The sequence below is a fragment of the Loxodonta africana genome, chromosome 2, assembly GCF_030014295.1.
Source record: "Loxodonta africana isolate mLoxAfr1 chromosome 2, mLoxAfr1.hap2, whole genome shotgun sequence".
Classification (NCBI taxonomy): domain Eukaryota; kingdom Metazoa; phylum Chordata; class Mammalia; order Proboscidea; family Elephantidae; genus Loxodonta; species Loxodonta africana.
Window position 1 is genome coordinate 178,597,054 of NC_087343.1, and position 20,874 is coordinate 178,617,927.

At 36.3% G+C, this 20,874-nt stretch overlaps 1 protein-coding gene across 6 annotated transcripts in view; it reads left to right on the forward strand.

The window, feature by feature from the left end:
- Positions 1 to 20,874, forward strand: part of GABRG2 (gamma-aminobutyric acid type A receptor subunit gamma2) — a 124,572-nt gene that overhangs the window by 12,648 nt on the left and 91,050 nt on the right. For 5 of the 6 annotated variants that reach the window (XM_064279034.1, XM_003404640.3, XM_003404641.4 and 2 more), the window contains exon 2: positions 20,616 to 20,767. In XM_064279034.1, the coding sequence (XP_064135104.1) occupies positions 20,616 to 20,767 (152 nt within the window). The remainder of the gene's footprint in view (positions 1 to 20,615; positions 20,768 to 20,874) is intronic. The other variant, XM_064279040.1, reaches the window with a different exon arrangement.

The window sequence follows — 20,874 nt, forward strand, 5'->3', positions numbered from 1 at the left end:
CAAGCTATGAAGACAGACTTGACCAGGACTCAAATCCCCCTACCTCTGCCAGTTACTACTCAATTGTCCTCAGTCAACTTACTTGGCTTTACTTTGCTTCTGTCTCTGTATTAAAAAAAAAAAAAAAAAAGTTAATTCTTTATAAGCTTGAGTAGCAATTGGTGTAATACATGTTAAGAACTTGGCACATGGTAAACATTCTTATCAAGTTGCTGCTGCTGCTGATGTTACTATTGCAGGGTCGTTATTTATTTTGTGGGAATATCCTAGATGCACAAGTAGTCACTCCACTCCTGTCAAACTCTACATCATAGCAAAGAAAGTCCTGGCCAAATGGAGAGGAATTTCTCCATAAAAATTCTCTAATTTTTCAATACTCTGATTATTGTGTGAGAGAAGCAAATTTGATAGAAGTCCCTAAGTTACCAGAATGCCTTTATTCCTCATTCATTTTTAGTAGATTATTACTGTAAATGTAATAACAGCTCTAATACATGTGGATTAGATCTCAACGTAAAGAGGAAATATGTGCTGAGACGTGGGCTTTCTTCCTGAAGACAACTTCACTAACTGCATTATTCTGTAAAGAGAATGTGAAACCATTGTCTCTGAGCTTCTGAACAAAATCGCTCATCTCATTTCTGAGAACTAACCCATGTTGCTACTTGGCAGTCGTCAAGGTTATATTGGACAGCATGAAACGGAAGCAGTAGCTGTTCAATCTAATGAGGAAGGAGACAATCTGAGCTAGCATTTTGCTATGTAAGATCATGACTAACTCTTCACTTTTCTTTGTGCCTTTTGCATCTAATCATAACAAAACTCATTATCATCCATTACCTAGGTTACTACATCAACCGCCTAACTTTTTTTATTGTCAGTTTTGCTACCTTCCATGTCATTTACCAAATTGCAGAGGGAATTTTTCCCCACGATTTTTTTTAAATAAATACATATTTTAGATTCAACACTGTTCAGAATTTAAGTGTACATTTAGATGAGTTTTGAAAAATGTAAACACCAGTATAACCATCATACATATGTGTATACATATGTACACACACACACACGCACACACACAAATATATATGGGTAGTCCTCAACTTACAATGGGATTCCATTCCAACAACTCCATCGTATATTAGTTTTGATGTAAGTCGAATACCTCATTTTTTTTTTTTTTTTAGTTTTTATTATTATTGCCTTTTATTATTAGTATCTTTCTAAATCCAATCGTTTTTAGGGGCTGGCATGAGAATGACAACATCAGCAAATGAAGTACTGCAACATCGTATGTAGTACATATTACTACTGATAAGATGCACAAAAAAATAGATGGTCATCAGTGCAGTTTGTTGTAACTTGTACACTTCGTAAGTCGTAACTACCTGTATGTACATGTACATATAGATACATATATAATACATACATACATATGTAACAATTTATATCACACTAGTAACTTCCCTTGTGACTTTATCCTTTCAATCATCCTTTCCCTCTTCCCTCCTTCCCTTCCCCGGTAGCCTCTCTTCTGATTTCTTTCGCCATAGATTATTCTATGCTGTTCTAGAACTTTCTATAGATGAAGTTAATGATATGTGTACTCTTTTGTGTCTGACTTCTTTTGCTCAATAAAATGTTTCTGAGAAACATGTTGGATGTATCATGAGTTCCTTTTTATTGTTGAGCACTATTCCATTGTATGAATTAGAATATGTTTACCCTTTCTCCTCTTCATTCTTCCTATTTGGAACTATTTGGACAAAGCTCACAAGAACAATATTGTACAAGTGTTTCTATGGGATGTTTTCATTTCACTTGGTGAAATTATCGGGTGATAAATCCAAAAACAAACCCATTGTGGCTAAGTCGATTCTGACTCATAGTGATCCTACAAGACAGAGTAGAACTGCTCCATAGGGTTTCCAAGGAGTGCCTGGTGGATTTGAGCTACCAACCATTTGATTAGCAGCCGTAGCTCTTAGCCACTGTGCCACCAAGGCTACTATTGGGTGATAAACCCAAACCAAACCCACTGCCTTTGAGTCTATTCCAGCTCATAGTGACCCTATAGGACAGAGTGGAACTGCCCTGTAGAGTTTCCAAGGAGTGCCTGGCGGATTTGAACTGCCAACCTCTTGGTTAACAGCTGTAGCGCTTAACCACTATGCCACCAGAGTTTCCACTGGGTGATAGGGTAGGTATATTTTGACATTATAAGAAACTACCAAAAGAATTTTCCAGTGTATGACAGTTGCTCCAAATCCTTGACAGCTTTAGCTATTGTCTATCAGTTTGGGTTACACATTTCTACAGAACAAGTCATCCAAAACTCAGCCTTTCAAACTCAGAAATAATTCTTATCTCATGGAGTTTCTGAGGATCAGGAATCCAGGAGTGGCTTACCTGGTTGATTCTGGATCAGAATCTCTCATGAAGGCGAAGTCAAGTTGTTGACAAGGGTTCCAGCCAACTGCAGGTGCTGGAAATTCCACTTCCGAGCTCACTCCAGCATGGCTATTGGCAGGAGGCTTCGATTTCTTACTTTATGAGCTATTCATATGAAGGAAGAAAAAGAGTAAGGGAGAAACATGGGAAGAGGGGGAGAGAGAGGAGGTGAGGGAAGGAGAGGATAGAAAGGGAAAACAAAAATATTTGATTATAAAGATCAATTTGCCATTTTTTAAAAAATTATGGTTAGTTTTTTTTTCCCCCGTCCTCTGTAAGAAATCTTTGCCTTATCTGAGGTTGCAAAGATACTCTCTTTCTTTCTTCTTTTTTTCCTAGAGGTCTCAGAGCAATACCTCATCATTTACCTTCACGGTCCTTCTAAAATTATCATTATTATAGTTTAACATATGTTAGGGATTGAGATTCATTTTCCCCATACATTTATCCAACTGTTTAGCCCCATTTTTGAAAAGATTTTTGTTTTCCCATTTACATTGGTATCTTTGTCAAAAGGTTATTAACATATATGTGTAGGTCTATTTCTGAACTTAGTATCCATTCAGTTGGTCTATTTGTCTATTCTTATGCACTGCTGTATAACCTTGATCATTGTAATTTTGTAGTAATTCTTGAAACCAGGTAATGTGAGACATTCATATGTGTTTTCCTTTTACAAGTTTGCTTTGTCTATTATAGAAAGTTTGAATTTTCTTGTACAGTTTAGAGTCAGTTTGCCAATTTCTCAAAAAAAAAAAAAAACAAACACTGCTGTGTTTTTATTGAGATGGTGCTGAATATATAGATCAAGTTACAAGCATTGACATACTAATAATTTTAAGTCTTCCAGTCTATGAACCTAGTTTATCTTTCCATTCATTTAGACATCTTTTAATTCTTCTCAGTAACTTATTGTACATTTCAATGTAGGGATCTTGCACATTTTCCACAAGTTTATTCTTAATATTTCTGTTTTATTCTATTTTAAAATACGTATTTTAAGTGTTTGTTTTCCAATTGTTTATCACTGTCATATAGAAATGCAATTCATTTTTACAATAATTTTATGTCCTGTTATCTTGTTAAATTGGTTTATTACTTCTAGTAGTTTTTTGTTGATTCTTTATAATTTTCTATATACAATATTATCATCTGCAAATGAAGACAGTTTCATTTAAGACTTTACCTCTTAACACAAATATGAGTATGCCGCTATCACATTAAAGCTTTGCGATATCTTCTCTTTGCCCATAAGATCCAGTCTTCTCAACTAGATTTATAGTTCATGTTACCATATATTTGTTTTATAAAATGATACATTGTGTAGAGTGGAAGTGTGATTATTAATAATTGTGCCAGGACCATATGTGTCAATTGGTGTTCTCTCAGGCAAACTGGGCATTTGGGCACTCAATAGGTTCCTTCGTGAATGGATTTCTGCCCACCTCTCCATCAGACACAACTATATTGCCACACTAAATTTCATTAGACTCTTCAAAACACTACCCTCATTTTTTCACCTCCTTTACATGTAGTACTTTCAGAGCTTGTTACTTCTTTTCCTTTTGAACCTTCTAATATTCAATACATACTCAGTACCTGAGAGATGTCTCAGGATTTGAGAGATATTTATTATTGTTATTGATTTCTAAATGATAGTTTAAAATGGGAGACGACAAAGGGAATGATTTGTAAGTAAACTAATCAGTATACTTGGAGTAATAATTTTCAATCACAAACAAAAACGAACCTTCCCAGTCATACCACATGTTACTGAAATCCATTATATAATAAAAATAAATAGTAAAAAAAAAAAAATGGCCTCAGTGCCATAAAACTAAGGGTACATGGGAACTCAGACACTCCTCCAATCGTGTGCCATAGTTGACTCTGATTTTCTAGGTGCCCTTGACACAAAAACCATTCGACAGATTTCCAAGGTCCAAGATGGGAGCTCATCCTTGCAGATCTGATACTATCTACATTTGCAGCTCAGTTTCTCTGATAAACTAGCAACAAAGTAAAAATTATAGAAAGTCATACAGGGAGGAAGGGATTTCCTCATTGGATTTTATTCTCCGTGACTACAGGCTGTAGGTAATCTCCCAAGCTGATTTCTTAACACCTTTAAGTATTAGTAAAATATATCATAAAAATTCAGATGCACATAATACAGGAGATTGGAGGAAAAGGTTACGCACTCTGATTTAAGTGATTAGAATGTGTCCTACTGAATTACCTTTTATTTTGTGAATCAAATTTTGTTTATTCTCTACCTACTATTTTCCTAGAGGAGCCCTGGTGACACAGTGGTTAGTTGTTCAGGCTGCTAACCAAAAGGTCAGCAGTTCAAATTAACCAGCAGCTCCTTGAAAAACTTTTAGGGCAGTTCTACTCTGTCCTATGGGGTTGCTATGGGTCAAAATTGACTTGACAGCAACAGGTTTGAGTTTGGGTTTGGATGTTCCTAGAAAGTAGCCCTGGTGGCACAGTGGTTAAGTGTTTGGGTGCTAACTGAAAGATCAGAAATTGGAACCCATCAGTTGTTTCATGGGAAAAAGATGTGGCAGTCAGCTTCCATAAAGATTTACAGCCATGGAAAATTTATGGGGCAGTTCTACTCTGACCTATAGGGTTACTATCAGTCAGAATCAACTCAACAGCAATGAGATGTTCCTGGAACAATGCCAGGTGCTGAAAATATAGCTTTGAACAAGGCCAATATAGTCCTTGCTCCTGCAGTACTTACATTCTAGAATAAGGACAGGCTCTAAAAAGTTAATGTATCATATATTTTAGATATGTTGTTGTTAGGTGCCATCAAGTCAGTTCCTACTCATAGCAACAGTAGGTAAAACAGAACAAAACGCTGCCCAGTCCCGTGCCATCCTCACAATCATTGCTATACTTGAGCCTATTGTTGTAGCCACCGTATCAGTCCATCTCCTAGAGGATCTTCCTATTTTTGCTGATTCTCTATTTTATCAAGTATGATGTCTTTCTCCAGGCACTGGTCCCTCCTGAAAACACGTCCGAAGTACTTAAGAGAAAGTTTCTTTATCTTCCCTTCTAAGGAGTATTCTGGCTGTGTATCTCCCAATACAAATTTGTTTGTTCTTCTGGAAGTCCATGGTACACTCAATATACTTCCCCAACACCATAATTCAAAGACATCAATTCTTCTTCTGTCTTCCTTATTCATTACCCAGCTCTTGCATTCATATGAGGTGATTGAAAATAACCATAGCTCGGGTCAGGTGCACCTTAGTCCTCAATGTGACCTTTGGCAGCAGATTTGCTCAATATAATATAGTAGTTTGATTTCTTGACTGCTGCTGCCCTAGGCATTGATTGTGGACCCAAGTAAAATGAAATCCTTGACAACTTCAATATTTTCTCTGTCACTTATTGGTCCAGTTGTGAGGATTTTTGTTTTTTTGTTGTTGAAGAACAATCCATACTGAAGGCTGTGGCCTTTGATCTTCATCAGTAAGTGCTTCAAGTTCTCTTCACTTTCAGCAAGCAAGGTTGTGTCATGCATATCGTAGGTTGTTAATGTGTCTCTTCCAATCCTGATGCTGCGTTCTTCATATAGTACAGCTTCTCAGGTTATTTGCTCAGTATACAGATTGAATAACTATGTGCAAGGACACAACCTTGGTGCAGGCCTTTCCTGATTTTAAACCAGGCAGCATCCACCTGTTCTGTTCCAAGGACTGACTCTCGGTCTATGTACAGGTTCTGCATGAGCATGATTAATTGTTCTGGAATTCCCATTCTTCACAACGTTCTTCATAATTTGTGATGGTCCACCCAGTCGAATGCCTTTGCAGTCAATAAAACACAGAGAAACATCTTCCTGGCCTTCTCTGCTTTCAGCCAAGATCCATCTGATATTTTAGATACAGTACAAAAAGTCCAAAATATGTTTGCTGTGAAATTAATTCCAACTCATGGCTATACCGTGTGTGTCAGAATGGAACTGTGCTCCATAGGATTTTCAACGGCTGGGTTTTTGGAAGCAGATCACCAGGACTTTCTCCAGAGATTCCTCTGGGTGGACTCAAACTTTTGATCTTTGAGACAGCTTCGGAGCTTATTAGACATTTGCATCACATAGGGACTGGATACAGTATAAAAACAAAAACAAACCCACTGCCATGGAGTCAATTCTGACTCAGCGACCCCATAGGGAAGAGTAGAACCATCCCATAGGGTTTCCAAGGAGCAGCTGGTGGGTTTGAACTGCTGACCTGGAATTTAGCAGCCAAATGCTTAACTACTGCATCACCAAGGCCCCATAGATACAGTATAGATATTGTGTATTATGTATAATGTTATACAGTGTATATTATAACCCTACTTTCATCAATTTGGGAGAACTGATAACTCAGTGGTTAAGTACTTGGCTGATAAACAAAAGGTCAGTGGTTTGAACCCACCAGCTGCTCTGTAGAAGAAAGATGTGGCAATTTGCTTCCATTAAAATTTACAGCCTTAGAAACCCTATGGGGCAGTTCTACTCTGTCCTGTAGGGTTGCTATGAGTCGAAATCTACTCAACAGCAATGGATTTGGCTTGTGGGTTTTGGTATCATAAATTTACGTATAGACTAATATCTATCTTTTTTTTTTTATTTGCTTCATTTATTGTCTCTGATTTAAAGGCATTGAGTAAACAGATGCATATTTTACAATCAATTTTTTTTTTAACCTATAAATACATATGATTCTTTTTTTTTTTTTCCTTGAAATGTGCCTATATGTTTTGGGGAATGGTGAGGATTGCAATTTGCCCACCAATTTTCAGTTACTTGGCAATTAACTGATGGTTGACTTTTAGCTTCCTACAGTCTTAGAGTTATATAAGAGAACCAGCAGGACCAAGAACTAGCTGTTGATTCTGCTATTATATGAATTATTTGAAGTATAGTGATTATTTTACAGCAATGTTGTGAAATTATTTCACTATATTTAACTAATGTGTTTAAGCAGACATAGTTTTATGTATAGATGTACTTTGCATTTAACAAATGGCAAAGACTATTTCTAAATTAAAAATTAATGTATGATTTGCAGCAGTTAATTGGGTGATTGGTTTAAAAATTTTAAGACTATTAAGAAAAGGATATTTAATTCTTGGAGTGTTAGTGGCACAATGGTTAAGAGTTCAGCTGCTAAACAAAAGGTCAGCAGTTTGAATTCACCAGTTGTTTCTTGGAAGCCCTATGGGGCAGTTCTATTCTGTCCTACAGGGTTACTATGAGTCAGAATTGACTCGACAGTAATGGTTATTTCTTATCCATAAAATAAGTTTTGGGGTTTAATCTGTGTACAGTAAAACCTGGGAAGGTAATATACCATAGAAAAGCCTGAAAGAAATACAAAAATCTGTGCATAAAATTAACAAACAAAAAAACCACAATACTATTTTATTAACTAAATTTTATTTCCCTACAGGAGATTTTTATTTATTTATTTTATTTTTATTGTACTTTAGTTGAAGGTTTACAGAACAAACTAGTTTCTCATCAGTTAGTACATACATTGTTCCATGACATTGGTTAGCAACCCCATGGCATGTCAACGCCCTCCCTTCTCAACCTTGGGTTCCCTATTATCAGCTTTCCTGTTCCCACTCTACAGGAGATTTTTAAATGTTCAGACTCAATTACCTCATAGTCAATGTCAGGGAATTTCACAAAATTTCATGTCAGGGAACATTTTGAATAAATTCAGTGATTTAATTTATAGGATAATTGCTCTTTTTTATTTTTTTAATTAATATACAGAAAAACTGACCTTTTTTGTGTATAGTTCAATGATTTTTACCTCACATGTAGATTCTTGTAACCACCACAAAAAAATGAGGATACCAGACAGTTCTCTCTCCTCAAAAAACTCCCTCTTACTAACCCTTTGTAGTCACACCCTCATTTCACTCTTAATTCCTGGCAAAAGCTAATCTGTTATTCATTGTCATAGTTTGTATTTTTAAAAATGTCATATACATGGAATCATACTGTTCATTCAGCATAACACCTTGAAGATTCATCCAAGTTGTTGAGTTGTCAAATAAGCACAGGAACAGAGGTTCAACATCATTAACCATGAGGTAAATGCAAATGAAAACTACGATACAATACCACTGCACACCTACATCAAAGCTGTAGCACAATTTTAGCTAAGAAAGAGAAAAGGAAAAAGAAAAGAAATAAATAAAAGAAGACAAAATTTCGAGAATCATGGCCACTCAGATTTAAGTACACATGTTGCTAGTATGTCACTATGAAAGAGAAAATTTATTCTGCCACCTATGAGAACTAGCTCCATGATTCCAAATATTCAAATAAAACTTGAATATTTTATTCCCTACTCTCACAGAGTACAACAGACTATAACGATATGAATTTTCAATATATTTGGAATACATTTAGAATCAATACATTTGCATGTATTGCAATGTGTGCAGATAATTCATATAATAGAACCAGCCTTTATTTTCATACAATTACACTCAGTTGCCTTTAAACTATTCTAAACCTGGGACAGTTTAACCTTTGGTCCATGGATAATGAGAAAGTTCTATTCACCTGTGGCCTCCCTGAAAATATGTGAACCATTTTGCATGTTTATATACATGACTGCCTTTTTTTTTTTCCATTGGAATATTGACATCTAAAGATGTCTTGTGTTATGGAGGAAAATGTCCTTCTTGCCCACAGAAATCAAGATTTGGAAACAAACACGGTGGTACATAGATATAAATAACCTTGACATCAAGTTGAAGATGCTGACAGACAGAGATTAGTCATGGTCTGCCATGTGACAATGTTTTTATTATTGTCTTGCATTGTTATTTAAGTGTTGCATTTTCCTAGCTCTTCAGGTATTTTTTTTTTCTCCTCAAATAGATAAAAGCTGTTTTGATATCAGCATTGTACTTTGCGCTTTTTTCCATCTGCAAATCTGCCTTGCATAAAATAGAGCCTCAAAGTATATGCTGCTTAACTGAAGGATCAAAAAAAACTAAATATATATGGCAGGGTTTCCTGAATTCAGTCACCTTTATGGTTTGCGCCACATCTTAGTGACCATTGGTCATTTTTTGATATTTTCCATAAAACCCATGATATTTTGAATATAGTTATTTAATACATTTCATTTCATAAAAGTATTTCATTAAAAAACTGGAAAATTTGCTGTCACAAGAAAGCAGGTTAGCAAATATGAGAGTGGCTGAAGACAAATTAGAAACTAAATGAGATTTTGTCCTTAATACAGTTAAATGGCCTGAAAGAAAATTAAAAAATATAGTAACATTCTTGTGCTTCAATGTCTTTTAATGCTCCACCCACGTATCACTTAAAACTGCATATGTGCACCAAAGACAGGTGTTCCAAGCTTTGGAAAACACTGGTATTTGGCAATCTTAACCGGGCATAAATACTGCGGATGATGCTATTTTGAATTCCAGTATACCTTGAAGTATTATAGTAAGTAACTTCTGAATGGCCTGACGGTGGTTACCAAAGTGATCATTTAATCTAAGAAAAGAAAGTCCAGGTGGTTCTGTCACAATCTCTGGCAGTGGCTTTTAATTCTGACTGCCCCTTGAAGTCCCCTGAATACCACTGTCTTGGTCTTACCCCGTAACTATTAAATCAGTATCTCCAGAGGGAGGCCTTGAGCACTGCCATATTTTAAAATCACTTCAGGTAATTTTAACGTGAAGCCGGAGTTCAAAGCCACTGGTCTAAACCCTGTGTTGGACATTCAGTGTGTGCTGGGCACCATGCATCCTTAATGCAAGATAATTGTCATGTAAATAAACAAATGCTAAGTATTTCCTCCTTGGTGTATTTCCTGACAATAAATAATTACGCCTTTCTCTGACATTAGTTTGTGATGGTTTGTACATCTTCTGTGCTTCAAATTGGTCTTGGATTTTCATAGTTAAATGATAGCAAAAAATACAGACCCTGCGTGTGTTTCTGAGTGAAGGAGATAGGCGCTAAACTTTACATTTGTTTAGTTTGTCATTATAGCCCAATAGCAAAAAAAAAAAAAAAAAACCTGTAGTGTCTAAGTTCTGTACCATCATTTACAAAATTTTGTTGCTTGAAGTTGACATACTTGTGCACCTGCTTCCATTTATTGACTTTTTTAAAATCACACGTTTGTGTGTAGCATTCAAGATAAGGTGTACAGTTTTCCCAAAATAATTCAGGTTTTGAAGCCATCTGTTAAGTGGAACAATGTTTCAATAGCTTCTATTCTGTGGCAAAGTCCACACAAATAAGAAACCGAATTATTATTTTTATTACTTCATAAATAATCACATTAATGTGTTTTACAAATAAAGAGATAAATTGGGAATATGCTAGTTTAATAATCACTGTTCCTTAGGACTTGATAGATGATACATAGATAGATAGATAGATAGATAGATAGATAGATAGATAGATAGATAGATAGATAGATAGATGATAGATGACAGATAGATAGATAGATGACAGATAGATGACAGATAGATAGATAGATAGATAGATAGATAGATAGATAGATAGATAGATAGATAGATAGATAGATAGATAGTTAGATAGATGATAGATAGATGATAGATGGAAGATAGATGATGGATGGATGGATGGATGGATGGGTGGATGGATGGATGGATGGATGGATGGATGGATGGATGGATGGTTAGATGGATAGATAGATAGATAGTAGATAGATGATAGATAGATAGTAGATAGATAGATAGGTAAGTAGATAGATAAATGATAAACAGATGGATAGATAGCTGCTGTCCAGTTGACTCCAACTCATGGTGACCTAGGTACAACAGAACAAAACCCTGCCTTGTCCTGTGACATACTCAGGATTACCAGAACATTCAGGTTCATCTTTGTGGGTTATTGTGCCAATCCATGTCATGGAGGGTTTCCCTTGACCTTGGTGGCCCTTTACTTCACTAAGTATGATCTTCACCTCCAGCAACTGGTAACTCCTGATGATTTGTCCAAAACAAGCAAGTCAGACAATGTTCTGTCACAATCCATAAGATTTTCCTTGCCTAACTTTTAGAATTAGATCATTAAGCCTTTCTTCCTAGTCTGTCTGTGTCTGGATGCTCTACTGAAGCCTGTCTACCATGGGTGACCCGGCTTGTATTTGAAATATCTGTGGTATAGCTTCCAGCATTGCAGCAACATGCAAGCCACCAGAGCACCATAAACTGACAGATGGGCAGTGGATTTAGAATATAAGAATGTTTATATCCATTGGCACTTATTTCCTTAGTACAATTTACCATCAATACATTTATTTATATCCTACCAAATAGGTATAGGTAGTCAAGGTAATTTTAGAATTGTTTTCTTGTATTAATCTTGGCCTCGTTTCATTTTGATTCCCGCCCCCCCAACAATATATATATATTCAATGTAAGTCAATTAAGTTTTCCTTTGTAGAAAATCAGTAGCATTTAAATAAGAGGTAGTGATCATCGGAGAGTGTATTATATAATCAGCTCATTTTAGTATCAGCCATACTTGCTACATAGACAATTTACTATTTTTCACAAACATCAAATGTTCTTTAAAAATAACCCATACTCTTATTGGTTCATTCGATGTTTTGAAAATTATTCACTGAGTGTCTTGTAAAGTACCAGACACTATGCAAAGTTTTGGAAAATGACACTGTTGAAGGCAGAAATAATTCTTGCCTTTAAATATCTAATATTTTGCTTCTAGTCCTCATGACTAAATCTAATTTCTTAAACTTTTTAAAATTATGATATATATAGTATAAAAAGTGCATAAAACACTAGTATAGTTCAATGAATTATCACCAATGGAAATGAATACACATGTAATCACCAATGAAGTCTAGAGATAAAACATTGCCAACTCCCCTAGAAAAACTCCTCATCCTTCTCTTGCTTTCTATCTTTTCTCTCTCCCTTCAAAGTAACTGCTATCCTGACTTTAAGCACTATTGATGAATTTGCTTGTTGCCAAATTTTATATAAAAAGAGACATAAAATATTTGTGTGTCTATGTGTATACGTGTGACATCTTTTTCTCAAAATCATATTTGCCTGATTCATTTTTGTGCATCACATAGCAGTAATTCACTAATTTTATTGTTACATAATATTTCAATATTTGAATGTATCATATTTCGTTTGTCCATGCCACTCTTCATTTGGATTATATCCAATTCTGACAATTACCAGCAATGCAACTATACACATTCTTGTATATATTGTAGTTGACACATACAAAGTTATGCATGCCATAACCTAGGAATGACATCCCTGGGTTATAGCATGGATGTGTATTCATTATTGGTAGATACCACCAGCATATTTTCCCTCTAGAAGTATATGAGAGACACAAGAATGCATGAGGAGTCCCAGCTGCTTCATATCCTCCCATGTTTAAGGAAACAAACAAAAACTTGGGCGAGGATTCTAACCCAGAGAAAATGGATTTTAGTGATAAACCTAGGGCATGACCTGATACTGATGATTTTTCCTGTTTACTCCCCTCCCTGTGAGTGCTGTGGTTGCTGTCTGCACAATCCCTCCTCACCCTCTAAAATACCCCAATTTCCTTTGGTGTCTCTGAATTCTGTATCTCTTTTTTGGGGGGGGGGAAGAGAGGAAAGGTGATTCCGTCTTTGAACCTAGTGATGTTACATGTATTTAAAATAAATTAGTATAATCCTATCCCCTAGTCATAGACATTGGCTTCAAACATATATTTGGGCTAATGGGATTTCCTGGGAGTTCTTAGGAAAGTTTTTTCTTACTCTATTTGAGACAGTTTGTAGAGGATTTTATCCCTCTGTGGTCATGGGTATACACAAGGAAGCATGTTGCTGTTTTTAGGTGCTGTCATGCAGGTTCCGACACATAGTGGCCCTATGCACAGCAGAAGGAAACTCTGCCCAGTCCTGCACCATCCTTACAATCTTGTTAGGCTTGAGCCCATTGTTGTAGCCACTGTGTCAATCCATCTCATTGAGGGTCTTCCTCTTTTCCACTGACCCTGTACTTTACCAAGCATGATGTCCTTCTCCAGGGACTGATCCCTCTTGACAACATGTTCAAAGTATGTAAGACACAGTCCCGCCATCCTTGCTTCTAAGGAGCATTCTGCTTGTACATCTCCCGAGACAGATTTGTTCATTCTTTTGGCAGTCTACGGGACATTCAATATGCTTCACCAACGCCACAATTCATAGATGTCAATTCTTCTTCTGTCTTCCTTATTCATTGTCCAACTTTCACATGCATATGATGTGATTGTAAATATCACGGTCAGTCACACCTTAGTCTTCAAGGTGACATCTTTGCTTTTCAACCCTTTAAAGAGGTCCTTCGCAGCAGATTTAGCCAATACAATGCATCTTTTGATTTTTTAATTGCAGCTCCCATGGGTGTTGATTGTGGATCCAAGTAAAATGAAATTCTTGACAACTTCAATCTTTTCTCCATTTATCATGATGTTGCTCATTGGTCCAGTTGTGAGGATTCTTGTTTTCTTTATGTTGAGGTGTAATCCATACTGAAGGCTGTGGTCTTTGATCTTCGTTAGTAAGTGCTTCAAGTTCTCTTCACTTTCAGCAAACAAGGTTGTGTCATCTGCAAAACACAGGTTGTTAATGAGTCTTCCTCCAACCCTGATGGCCCATTCTTCTTCATATAGTCTAGCTTCTCAGATCATTTTCTCAGCATACGGATTGAATAGATATGGTGAAAGGATACAGCCCTGACACACACCTTTCCTGACTTTAAACCACTCAGTATTACCTTGCTCTGTCCGAACAACTGCCTCTTGATGTATGTACAGGTTCCTCATGAGCACAATTAAGTGTTCTGGAATTCCCATTCTTCACAATGTTATCCATAAGCATAGAGGTAAAGAATTTTCCCCAGCATCTTGTGAGGACAAAGTCCAGTCAGCTTTCAGTTGAAGCTGGCATTACAGAAGGCAGAAGAGAGATACAGCAAGATTCTGACTTTTTAAATACATAATTGACACACTGAACCAAAGAACTTTGAAGCTCATTCTACCTCAGACTTTGTAATTATATGTGCCAGTGTATCCACATTTAGTGTGAATGTTTTGATATTTGAAATCAAATTCCTCTTAGCTAATAACACCTCACACAGACATATATCTGCTGTGGGTCATTAACCCCAGTGCCGTTGAGTCAATTCCAACTCATAGCTACCCTATAGGACAGAGTAGAACTGCCCCACAGAGTTTCCAAGGAGCACCTGGTGGATTCAAACTGCCGACTCTTTGGTTAGCAGCTGTAGCTCTTAACCACTACGCCACCAGGGTTTTCTGTGGGTCATTAGTGGCCATTAATAAAATAAACTGTTTTCGTTTCACATATTGGAATGTATAGTCTGAAAATTGACTCAGTCAAATAACAAATCAGCAGGTACAGAATCCCACAAGCCATTGAAGGGCCCTAGATAAAGGAACAACTGGTGCTTCAGAGCTCCTGTTTACAGAACGTGGTGTCTCTCAAAAACTCCCAGTCCTGGACAGTGAAAAGTAGAGCCCTATCCTCCCATGAATATGTTCTGAGTTTCTTATGCCCTTTAAGGATGAATACTCACCTACCCTACCTGCTCCTAGACTTTTAACCAAAGTCTACCTTTTGTGGTAGCTGGAGGGTACTCTGAAATAAACTGGTTTGTATATTTGCCTTCCCTCTCCAGTGTACATTGCTTTCCAACTTGAGAAAGTATTTCGTTGAGGCAGTTTATCACATCCATTAAGTTAAATTCCAAACTTTGCTTTTATTTCTCATTGTGTGGAGATCAAATCATTGGTATCTGCAATGGAGGATTTATGAGATCTGAACGTTATTAACTTTGTGCTGAAGGCACCATATCTTTTATTGGATTCAGGCATAAATCAGTTTATTGCCCCAAGGGAAAATGAGCTGGAACAATCATTTACTGTGGACCATCTCATTGTGTGATGAATGTACAGTAGCAGATTCTCTGGCCTCAATTCCTTTCACAAAGCCATGCTGCATAATTGTTAAACGTTTTGGTTTGTGCAACACAAAGTGAATATCGGTAAATATTACCATGTCTCTTTATCTATAAAATGGGAATAATTATAGGAACATCAATATTTTATGAATTAAGTGGGAGAACGTGTGTGAAATTCTTAGAGTTTTTCCTAGAACACAGTGACTACACAATTGACAGCATTTACTGTAGGTATTGCTATTTCTCTGCAAAAACTTAGCCAAAATTTATTCTTTCTCCAGATCTTCATTATGCATGCCTTTCAGAGTTTATTGTTTGGTAATGGGGGCATACAATAAGAAAATCAGTAAATACACATTGTAACTAATGCTTTTCAGGAATCAAAGGACTGGCTAGAACACGAAAAGTGTAGGCCAAATGTAGATAGGACAGTCAAGGATGGACTTCATGAGAAAGAACGTTTCTGTGGGAAATTAAAGATAAGAAGGAATAATCCATTGCAAGAATTGGTTTGGGGGATAGGATAGAGAAAATGTTGTAGGCAGAAAGGACAGTACATGCAAATCTACTGTAGTTCAGCCTGGTTTCCAGAGCTGAACCAACTCTCAGGTAACATGATATTGTAAGGAACAGCAGATTGCTGTGGTAAAGATGATTTTGGCATGTGGGATCCCCACAGGCTTCTACAGTCTGACTGGAATTTTAGTAGCAGGGGATCTCTGTGAGTGTGGTAACAGAAAGGAATAGAGATTTATGAAATATAAACAGTGGAGATTCATAATAGAGGTAACAATAACAGAGCAGAAAATCTAATGAATGGGGATTTTTAACAGATAAGACTCAAAGGTTTCATTTTGCTGGCATATATGCGGTGAGAGATTTATTTTAACATATAAAATACTCTACATTTAACTACATTGTACCAATAAAATAAAATAAGGCAAAGTGTGGGTCAACAAAATAATTGTGAAACTACCATTAGAGTGAAATACTACTTTAATTTTTTAATATATTAAGCATAAAACTAAATGAGTTTTATTTTTATTTTTTATTATCATATTCTACTAGCCACCTACCTATGTTTGGGAAAGAAAAATATACTTTCTGTGTTTATGATACCAAACACCAATGAATTTGAAAATAACTAAATGATAAATGAATGAAAAAACACATGCTTTTGTTTCTTATCCAATTGTTTGCTGTTGCACTAACCTGAGAAAGGTTACAATGTCTAGAAACTCCACTCCCATAAACTTAGAACTTTATTGAATCTATAGGAATCTAAAACATATGAATTAAAAATTAAAATTCTGTACACTGTATGATTAATCTTCACAGTAGCAAGCGCCTAGAGTATGTGCTAAAATTCAAATATTTGGAATCTTCCGTATCAACTGTGAGCAACCTTCCATTAAACAAGGTTTATTCAGTATTTGTCTTCTTTTCGAAAGCCACTTTTTTCCTAAGTATAATCATCTTTGTTTCTGATTACAAACATGAAATATCTTCATTGCAAAAATTCAAGCCATGCATAAAACTATGAAGATGCAAATAAAAATGAATAATCCAAGTTACAGCATGGAGATTCAGATTTAGGTCTAGGACAAATCAGGGAATCCATATTTCTTAAAAAGCCCACCCTAACACACACACACACCCACACACACACACATGCAGCCAGGACTAAGCACGACTGGTCTAAATGCTCTACGACTGAGATTCTCAAATTATAGTATACATATTAATCACATGCAAATCTTGCTAAAATAAAGATTCTGATTCAAGAGTCTGTGTGAGTCCCAGGGTTTTGCATTTCTAAAGGCTCCCAAGCGATGCTGATGCTGCTGGTCCAAAACTCTCAGTCTGTTGCTTTCTAACCATTTTTAAAAGCTTCAGAGATGAAAACTCCACAACTTTTCTTGCACTGTTTCTCATAAATTATCCTGAGACCCTCCAACAACAACAAAAATTTAATTATTGTCAGTTAATTTAAACATAATTCCAACTTCAATTCTTTCCCTCTTTGAGATGATGATGATTACTATTTTTAAAATCAAAGGGCACACAGAGTAATAATTTCCAAAGGCTTATAAATTCAGATAGATGCCTTTAGCCAGAAGTTCCAAGTTTATGTTTGTTCTCAGCCCACTCAACTGTTAACTCAATTTTCTTGAACTATTATCAGCCTATTTCTGCCCAAGCATTTTCATGGAGCTCTTGATTCCACAGAATGCCTCATCTGCCAGGCAGATTTCATCATCCATAGATGACCCGCCTCCCCTAAATGTGCGGGGTTCTTGCCTCCGAAGAAGCCCAGAGAAACAGGCAACATTGAATTGAGAGAATTTGTTTTTTTGTTTTTATTTTTTAGACAAATCTGGAAACCTTCCCAGGTTAGGTATCAACCCTTTAATTTAGATCTCCGCTGTGAAGGCCCTACAAAAGAAAACCTTCATTTATTTATAACGTAGGGGTTCATTACTTTTCTTCCTGGAAACATCTGTTTTTAGTCCTTCTCAGCCCATATTGGACACAGGCCTGGAAGCAGCATCAGTAGAGTCAGGTTTTAGTTCCATGGTTGGGGCTGTTATTACAAATCCAGCAGCGGTCACTTTCTAACAATAATTATAATGGACCTATTTTCAGGGTGGTGCATCAGGCACTGTGCTAAACAATTGATAAGCATTATCTTAACCTTTCACAAAAATATGACATAGGTGATAGTATTATCTATATTTTTAAAATGAGGATTTGAAACCTATCAAGGTTAATAACTTGCTTATAAAACAGTAAGTGACCATGCAGGGCATGACTTTAGAAAACAGATCTAGCACTTTCTAACTCCCAAAATTATGTTCTTAATTCCTCTATTCTATATTACCTGCCTCTAGCTAGTAGACATGCTGATGTGTGAAAAAGTCTGTGACAGACCTTTTTATACGAAAGAATCAGTTTGACCATTTCTGTTGTTGTTTTGATTTTTTTTTTTTTTTAGGTGTAGACTCTGATAGAATCTTTGGCGCACTTCTGAAAAGTAGTATTCCTTCTAAGCAATCATTCCTTATCTCTTCACTTAGGGTATTTTTCCTGCTATTCAACTTCATTTGGTCTGCTAGATAACAGTAATACCAGTAATACAACAACATGATGTTTGGATCATTTATTAGTATGAGAAGGCGCCAGAAACAAACAATTAAATACATATCCCCTTCAGGGAAGAAACTTTAATAGCATGCATGTGTCTGAGAGAAAGAGAGAGAGAAACACACACACATGTACACACACAGAGAGAGGGGAGTGTTTGAAAAGCCACTTTTGCGTGAACAAATAAAACCATGGTAAAATTTCACTATGGTGACTTCCAAAGGATCAACTACATTCTTTTCTCAATAAGTTATTGGAGGGGTTTGAAGTTTTTCTTTAATCAGAGAGTTTGTGTTTTTTTTGTTTGTTTCTTTAGATTTTTTTCCCCTTAAACTGAGATTTAGGCCATCGGGTTAGCATTCTATTAGAGCTCAGTAGTGCTCTGAAGAAATGATGAATTTAGGCCCAAGAAGGAATTTCCTAGCTGAGAACTGGTTTCTGTGACTGAACTGAGGACTTTCTTTTTGAGAGCTGGCCAAAACTTTGCCCACCCCATCATACCTTCTGCAATCACTCCATAAAATTCAGTTCTTGTTTAAAGCTTGTGTGCTAACTGAAGGGGAAAATGTAAAACCCTAGCTATGTTAGGGTCTATGTAGATGTGCAGCTAATTATAGTGTTTCCTATTTGTGAAGCTTTAAAGGAATAGAAAAAGAGGGAGTTGCTTTACTTGCTTAGTAATTTGATCTTTAGTGGTGATTACTCTTAAAACTTCATTATCTCCCATTCTCATTTTCAGAGACATTTTCATACACACACATGCGTATGTTTTCTATATCTTGATAACTGAGTATGATAGAAAGGTGATGAATCTGGTTTGATATACATACATACGCACATTCAGAATAATGTGCCAATGATATGACATCTGACAAAATCCATTTTATACCCTATATTTAGAAAAAGAAACTAAAAATGATTTGATATCTGACAAGATCTAGTCTAAAACATATTTTGAGAAGATAAACTGAACATGGGGTGGGGAAACTTACATTTTAAATCTGCATTTTTTCAATTCACCATAAACCACAGAAGTAACCTATATAAACTACTGAGTGCTGATAAAAATGAAAATGGTAGCTATTGCCAAGAGTTTGCATGGCCCCTGGATTTGGAAAATATAAACATCTTGTGAAGGGTGGGGTGGAACTCAAGGCAGGGAAAGAGGCAGTATCTAGTAATCCCAATCACCTTCTAAGAACAGCCTTAGTTTCTAGTCCAATTGTGCAGAGTTTTCTGACAGGTTTGGGGGTATAAAATTGAGACGCAGGATATGATTCGGCTTTATGATCAAGCAAAATAGGTAGCACATTTCTATGATTGCAGTAAATTAGCCATTAGTATGTGTTTCCCAGCTTAGAAAACTTTTCTGTAATAAAAGGTGGCTTAAAGTCTACAACTACATTTTTCTTCATAGTACCAGGTTCTTAAGAACCAAAGATAAATGAACCACCCTTGCCTTCAGTGCAAATGAGGGGGAAAAATACACATACACACACCCTGGGGGAAGAAAAGGCAGCAAGACTGAGCTCTCCTTAGTAGTTCAATTGAGAAGGGAGAGGCAGCCGCTCAGTTTGTGGGAGTGAATCTAATTATCAGTCTCTTATTTTCATTAATGGGTTGGAACAAGTTAACTTCTCAAAGAAAGAAGTAGACATTGTGCTTGAATTCGTAGAAGATGTTCTGATGATTTAAGCATCACGTTCACAAAATTAGATTTTTGTAAGTCCTTGGTGGTGCTGGGAAGGTAGGCAGGAAGAAAGTCAAATATGGGAAAGGCAAAAATAACTGGTAGAAAATGGTGTATTTATAGACATGAACAAAGAGCTTTCTGGAAAACTGGAGAGTTTATGAGAATATGTTTTAATCTCTATCTGTGCATTTTGGTTAGTATAATGATCCTGAGAAGACTTTCCACCAGTCTTCTATGGGTGAAAGTTAACGAATGTAGCCTAAGTGTTTCTTGGCCAATGTTTTTGTTTTCTCAGCCTCACTAGCCAAAAATCTGATGATGACTATGAAGATTATGCTTCTAATAAAACATGGGTCTTGACACCCAAAGTTCCTGAGGGTGATGTCACCGTCATTTTAAACAACCTACTGGAAGGATATGACAATAAACTTCGACCTGATATAGGAGGTATGTTAAAAGCTTTTGTAGCATAGTGTAGACAGGAACACACGCCTACCATGCCGAAGGCAAACAGAAGCATATTTCCAGAGTCATAAAAATTTAAATGAAACTTT